Here is a 7,361-nt window from a genome sequence, read left to right as displayed (position 1 = left end):
CAGGAAATTCAGCTGCAGTCCTGCAGCAGGGACCAGTCCCCAAGGCCCTCTGTGTCTGCTAGGTTGGTGGGGAGCCCATGAGGGGGTCATCTCCAGAAATACATGCTGCTAAAAGTGAGTTTCTTCTTACAGGCACTGCAAGTAGGCTAGTGCCAGGGCTCTGCACTGCACTGCTCTACTCTGCACCACCTTTGCCTGCTGGATAATCCTTTCCCAAGTACTCATACCACTAGACTCCGATTCTGAAATTATTTTTTTCTTGATGGTTTTGCTGGAAGATGTCAAACCCTCCACGTGCTGATTATATAATAAAGAATTAAACAGCCACCCGAGTCTCTGAAGAAGCTGTTGCAGCATCATCCTTAAAGCTGCTTTATCAATTCATTACTGTTCACTGCATTTAGCAGGTGTATATATAGTATGTGTATGAAGGTGAAAGACCATGATTCATCTGGGAAATGTTAGTTCAGAACAGGGCCTTACGTTTTCAAGAGCTTTCTTTTCTCTGCTCATGTATTGTTAGTTTCTAGTCCTGCTTTCTGTCACTCCTCCCTTGACTTCTCCCTGCAGCTGGGGGAACAGCCACCCAAGGAAGCTCTGTACTGCTTAGGGCTGCTCATCAGGCTGTTACATGATGGAGGGTGGTACAAAAATCAGCTGATGCCATTAAATGGTACTTGTTATCCAACAGTATGCTGAAACCAAGCTCTCAATAGTAGAGCAAGGGGAAGGCAGTAGCTTTAGTAGGTAGTGATAAGCCAGATCCTCAGCTTGCTGTTTGTCTTGCACACCTGCAAATCCTTATGATCCCAAACACACAGACTTCAGGGTTTCTCCCTCCCTGCCCCACAGTGTTTCCACTATTCTATTCAAGGATCTCATCTTCTGTCCCTCAGTTTCCCTTTATCCTAGAGGCAGTGTGTAACTGAGGATCTGCTTTTGTTTCCTGCTCAATTCTCACTTCTTCCCCCTCAAGCACCAGCACTTTTGCATTTTTTTTGCCCAGCCTTTTCCTTCCTCAACTTCCCTACTAGCATAGCCAAATCTCTGTAAAGCCCCATTCTCTCTTTCCATAGAAATAATCTTTCATTTCAAATAAGTGATGTGACACAGCAGTTCAGGTCTTTGCTTAAGGACTATTTCCCTAAGATTTTTTTTTATTCCCATTGAACTGCTTTTAAAAAAAAGTAATTCCTTAGCCCATTCCTTACTGCATGCATTTAGAGGGCTGGGGCCTTCCAACTGGCACAGCTGCACTGCTAAATCTGCAGTGATGTTCAACGTGTACAGCTGGCCTCAGTTTTCTTCAGTGTTCTCAGTCCTATTTTCTTCAGGGTTTGTACAGCTTTTGACAGCTGCTTTTGTTTGATGCTCTTGCTGCTGTATATGCTACAGGGATACCACCTTTGGCTGCACAAGGAGCTGAGGGCTGGAGGGAGCACGTTCAGTCCCTGGGTGATAACTCATCGCTGCCTTTACAAGGTCTCATTTGCTGGCTTAGTGCCACAGAGGTTTTTGCTGCTGGGAGAGCGTTAGGTGTGACTGAGAGTGGCCTGGCTGCCGGTGAAGAAGAGGGCACAGGGGGTGTTGATGAGGCAGGCACCAGGGTAGGTTTGTTTTGTGCCTTGGGCCACTAGGAATAGCCATGTAATAGCTGGGCCTGCATTCGTCACGCTGCTGCTGTTTGGAGTTATTTGAACATTCCCTGTGTTGATTTTTTTGATGTTTCAGGGTTGAAAAAGGCTGTCAACAAAATCCTGAGTAAAATTCAAGTGGCTGATTACAGCCTAGTAATGTGAGGAACTGCCTGTCTGCATGCTGCCCTCTAGTCTTTGAGGGCAGGAGCAGCCCCATTACCAGCCTTTGGCCTTGGTCCTGCTGTGCCTCCCTTACTGCTGCTTGGGCTCTGCAGGGACTAATCAGGAGAGCTGCTCCGTACTCCCCGAGTCTGTAACGTCAGGTAACTGTACAGTGAGAATGCAACTGCTGGCCTGGTGCTGCGGAACTGGAGTGTCTGTGTACAGGGAAGGGAACTGGATGGCCTGCGGGGGGGAGGGGAAGCAAGTTCTCACGAGTGTGGGATCCAGCCAAGAGTAGTGACATAGCGGTGCTGGGAGGAAGCCGCCCCTGTGGCCTTTCCAAGGACAACCCTGCTGAAGAGCTGACACTGATGTCAGGTGCCATTTCTCCAGTTGCACAGACTTTAGAACACCATGTTAAAAAGAGGAAGAAGCAAGAAAAGACACTTTTATGAAAGGGTTCTCCAGTGTGCACACATATGAACTATGTCTTACATGGAGATGTTCTTGTCCCTCGAAAGAAGAAACTCATGTACGTGAGTCACGAGATTCTGATGATCATTGGACGTGTCAATACCAATCTTGGGAACGAAGCTATGGTCAGTGCGTGGATCAGCACAGGACACTAACCACTGTGTAGCTCTGTTAACAGTGTAGGGCCAGGGAAAAAACTCAGACTGTGTGAGATGGAACCGATCTTATCAGCTCATGCACTGCAATTACGAGCATGGAAAAAATTACTGGTTCAGCTCTTGAACCACATGAACTGGCACAGCTGTATTTTTTTCCCCGCAGTTGTACTGATTTACATCGTGTAGGTTATGTTCTTAGTAGTTTAAAAATGTTTCCCAGCTTTGGACAGACTGGAAATGTAATTCAGCAACTGTAACTGATTTCTGGCTTTTGGGTTAGTTGCTATTGCCTCTGGACTACAGACTAATGTACCGTAACCACGTAGCTCTTTTCTAGCTGTAACTCCTACAATGTGCCTAAGCAGACAAGATTTTAGCAGAAATTAAGTTACCTATCAATAACAAAAGTCAGGAATCTAAGCCCGAGATGCTAAGAGAAGCACATTTTAGGAAAACCAAGCATCTAAACAAGACTTCCAAGGGAATTGTGTATTTCATAAGAACATGCTCTGATAACTAATGAGGTACCTGTGCTTCACACAGGTTAGACTCCCGTTTAAGCAACAAGACCTTTAATGGTCTACTGCAGTTACGTATTAGTCCAACTCCTGAAAGTAACAAAAATTAATGAAATTTTATTGGCAAAAATTAAGTTGAATGTGACCTATGTAATTCAACAGAAGCGAGCCTCAGTTTAGCTTATCAAAATACTTCAGTTTTCCAGCTGGATCTGGAATTATCTGTGCAAGAAAGAAAATGAAAATGTTAGTCTAAAAACAAAACCATGCAGACACAACAAACCAGAACAGCATGGGGTTTCATAATATGATGCTAAGGCCAACCAACAAGCAACACTGAGGAGTAATTTATCAGTTGACTTGATACGATATTACTGCTTATCTCTAAAGGTACCTAACAGCAGTAGCAGAAAGATTTAACTAACTGGGGGAAGAGAGAGTGCAGCCTACCAAAGGAAGAATTTGGACAGCTGGGAGCACGTACAGCTATGTTGCTTGCCCCAAAACTGAGGTATTTTAATAAATTAATGTCTGTAATCAGAAGTCTTAGAATTTACTTACAGTTCTTCCCTTGGCCACCACACTCTCATGGCTTCCTCTGGTTTGATCTAATTAAATCAAGCACATTTAGAAGGCATGGCTACATCTTTGAGAAAGTCTTTTTGAACTACTCTGCTACTTAAATTACCTGAATCTTTTGCACAGAGAAGAAAGAGAAGGCTTATGTATTGTTGTAGATCTTTAAATTGGTACTATTAGAGCTGTTAATATCAGCAGTGTTAAGACTTTGTTAATGTTGTTTTATTTAGGTAATCCATGGTTATGGAGGGCAGAACTTCTCAGTGCCAAAATATGTCTGTTAGGCCAGCCAGCCCTCTTTCATTTTACAGTCTTAATATCCAGCTTCCCCCACTAAGACACTGTTCTGCTAGCTTGAAAGAGGTGACTCCGAGCCTCAAGTCATCCTGGGAAGTTTTCACATCCAGCAAAGAAACATGGTTTAACATTCCACTGTTTTTACTATCAATTACAATGGTCACTACACGCTGCTTAGAGGCTGCTGGGACCTGCTTTTTGTTGAGACAGCTCTTAAACAACAAGCTCTGCCATCGCCAGACGGTTCAGAAGAAAGCCACATGCTCAAATAAATGACAGTGATCTCATCTGAACTAGGCGGCTCAGACCTCTGTGAAAGTTTCATTATTCTGCCGAGGCTTGATCCAAGCCCAGAGAACACAAACAAGTGCAATGGGTGTTTATCTGAACGGTCACGTGTAGGCCAGTAGTAACAAAGGAGGAAGAGCCACTGTGCAGCAAAGCAGTGCTCTCTGCTGGAGTTCTGACAGTGGCACACCGGCTCTGGCAGATGCTACAGCAGCCGAGGAACCCAAATCTTTTTTTGGGTAGTGCCTATGATCCACAGTCAGACTCGACAGAGCCAAGAATTTATATGGACAAATAACTGAGAAGATAGGACAGACTCAAGAGTTTCCAATTCCTCTCATCAGGTGTTAACAAGGAAAAAAGTTCTTGATCATGAACTCAAGAGAGTTTTTTTCACGCACGAGGAATTTAAAACAAGTGGAATATGTCCAGTGTAAGGGAAACGAGCTCCTAATGAGATCAGTAGTAATCCAAAGGCTGTAACTATAATAATGTGAGTTTACTCATATTAGTATCTCATTGAAAGTTGCAAAGATTTTGGATTTGGCTTTAGTGGAAAGGATAACTGAGTGTTTTTCAGTAGTACATGCATTTAAATATAAACAGTGACTTACTGTTTCACTGCCAGGTTTCCAACCAGCGGGGCAAACTGCAAAAAAAAAAAAAAGAGACAAAGTTAGTAACAGTATTTTTACACACACTTACTTCTGTGCACTTAATATTCTCTTTCTGAACTTGAAGTAAAACAGCACACAAGTGTCACATGTAAATATATGCAACTATTAAATACGCAGTTTTCTTTATACATGGGATGGTGTAATGACATTTTATACGTGATACAACCTACCACTTCTGTTAACTGGAAACTGCGTTTCTCTGGATGGATGTCTGTGCCTTGATTTAAATCTTGTGCCCTGCTAAAGTACTGGCAAAGCAATATCTGAGAAAGAACACCTATTCTAGCAGAAACAAAGGTTTTGTGATAAAATTCAGGTGACTACACAGAGATCTACCTTTATTTCTTTAAAACCAAGGCTAGGGGAAATTTTTCAGCAAAGAAATCACTTCAAAGAGTCCACAAGAGACTGACTGATTTTATTTGAAGCCTCGCTCAGGGGCAAAGGGCGTACAGCATGCAGTTAGCGTGCAGTGTGGCTGAGAGCCCTGAGATCAGCTGCACATCCTGGAGTGAAGCTCTTATCTGCTCACAGCTCTCCCTCTGAGGCTTTAGCCCAGCGAGTTATGCTGTATTACACAGCTGGAAGGCACGCTGTCAGACAAAACACCACAAATGCAGTTAGAAATTGTGGAGAATTTTTTTTCCCTGTTCTGTGCAAAGAGTCCAAGAAGGTGTCTTAGGGAGGTTCTCTTCAGCATTCATGCAGAAGCTGGTGAGACTCCATGTACAGCTGGAAAAAGATGTAGTACTCTGGAAACTCACTGCAGATCAATATTCTCTAAGACAGCTTTGTAACCGAATAAAAGAGGCTACATTTCCTTAGTCAAATGTGTGTAGCCTAAGTATTAGCATTTATCTTTTTAAATCTGTACAGCAAAACATAATAGTGATTTGTACCTTCAGACAAAGATACTTTCAAATGCCAGGTGAAAAGGAGTTGAAATGGAAGTTAAGCTGCTGAACATGTGTATTAATATTTAAACAAATATTTAAATAAATTAATGTGTGCATGTAAACACATTGTTTAAAGAAATGTGAAAAGTTCACCCTATGCTTGAACTGGGGGTATATGAATTCTTGGGACAAAGCAATGATCTGAAGCCAGTGAAAGCTTCTTTGTCAGGGGAAGATGATCACATGGCGCTTGTAAAGAAAACACAAGTAATGGGGGTCTAACTTGCACAGTATCACCATGTCTCTTGATATGAAGCACTCTCAGTTACTTGTCACAGATCCTTAATGAATGACACAGGACAAGGATGGCCTGCATCTAAATTATTTTAGTATGCCAAAAAATGTACTGAAATACTGAGCCTGGTTGTTCATGGCCTCATATTTTGTACATATTTATATGACAGATGGTACTTCATGCCTTAATTCAGACTAAGGAATGCTTTATGCTCCACATCCTCATGGATGTGAAACAAAATGTGAATTACTGCACTAGAAACAACATATGGAGCTACCAGGACCACAGAATTTTGCAGCAGGGCAATCAAACCCCTCCATTCACTGCATGAGGCTAGCCTTTGATGCTACTGAGTACCTTCCTTCCAAAAACTACAAATACAGCTTCCAGTTTAAGTAAAACAATCTTCAACATGAAAGTATTTAAAAGAGCACCTTCTCCATGTTTGTCTGTGTATTGGAACGCTTGGACTAAACGAAGCGTTTCATCCACTGATCTCCCAACAGGAAGGTCATTCATCGTGATCTGTCGAAGGATCCTCTTATCATCAATAATGAAAAGGCCTCTGTGAAAATATTTTTTGTGTGTGTTAGGCAACAGAACTAATTACAGTGTTGTGTTTACGCACTATTTTATGTCTGCTGGATGGGAAGAATTTGATCTCTGCAAACACCATACAATACCCACCACCTTCGAATATTACTAACCTACTATTCTTTACCTGGGGTATCAGAGGACATGAGCTGAGGGGAAGTTAAACACAAAAAAGGAGAGTTCTCTGCAGAACATAAAACTAAGCTTTGACAGGCCCTGCCAGAGGATGTTACAGATGCTATGATGCTACGGGGATCCCAAAAGCAACTAATCAAGTTTATGAAAACTATATCTCTTAAGGCCATTAGCTACCCTTAGCCTTGACTCCACTTGGACTTGGGAGCTCCCTGAGTAACTGCAGTTCTGGGGTATTCTGCCTGTTTGCCCTGACCCAGGTATCTGCTGATGACTGCTCTTAAACAAGATATTAACCTCCACCCTTGTTCTGACTCATTATGGCTATTTTTTTGTGTTCTTCAATATTTATTTTGTCTCTTGAATCCCCAAGTAAAAACTGCTCACAAAGAAAAATTTTAGAAGTTTCTTTAGACAGAAAGTAGTAAGTACTACCCCAACGAAAAAACCCCAAACAAACCTGTAACCAAGTGAAATACCTAAGTGTGTGCCCTTGATCTTCCAGATATACTCCGTAATCCTTTGAAATTTGGTGTGTCAAGTCTGAAAGAAGTGGAATCTTCATAGGTCCGAGTCCTCCTTGTTTTCGAGGAGTATTAATCCTTTGAAAGAAATGAGAAACAGATGTATTTCTCATAAAGATTTACATTC

At 42.2% G+C, this 7,361-nt stretch overlaps 1 protein-coding gene across 1 annotated transcript in view; it reads right to left on the bottom strand.

Moving 5' to 3' along the window:
* Nucleotides 1-3,051: 3,051 nt before the first annotated feature.
* The window catches only part of PRDX4 (peroxiredoxin 4), a gene marked incomplete at its 5' end in the record, with an annotated part of 6,482 nt that continues 2,172 nt past the window's right edge, over nt 3,052-7,361 (bottom strand). Inside the window, 4 exons of the mRNA XM_010170747.2 lie at nt 3,052-3,171; nt 4,728-4,762; nt 6,416-6,546; nt 7,190-7,312. Coding sequence (XP_010169049.2) covers nt 3,121-3,171; nt 4,728-4,762; nt 6,416-6,546; nt 7,190-7,312 — 340 coding nt within the window. The remainder of the gene's footprint in view (nt 3,172-4,727; nt 4,763-6,415; nt 6,547-7,189; nt 7,313-7,361) is intronic.

Source organism: Antrostomus carolinensis, unplaced genomic scaffold (assembly GCF_000700745.2).
Source record: "Antrostomus carolinensis isolate BGI_N321 unplaced genomic scaffold, ASM70074v2 scaffold9846, whole genome shotgun sequence".
Taxonomy (NCBI): domain Eukaryota; kingdom Metazoa; phylum Chordata; class Aves; order Caprimulgiformes; family Caprimulgidae; genus Antrostomus; species Antrostomus carolinensis.
Note: the sequence above shows the minus strand (reverse complement) of the source record. Positions and strands in the feature narration are given on the sequence as shown.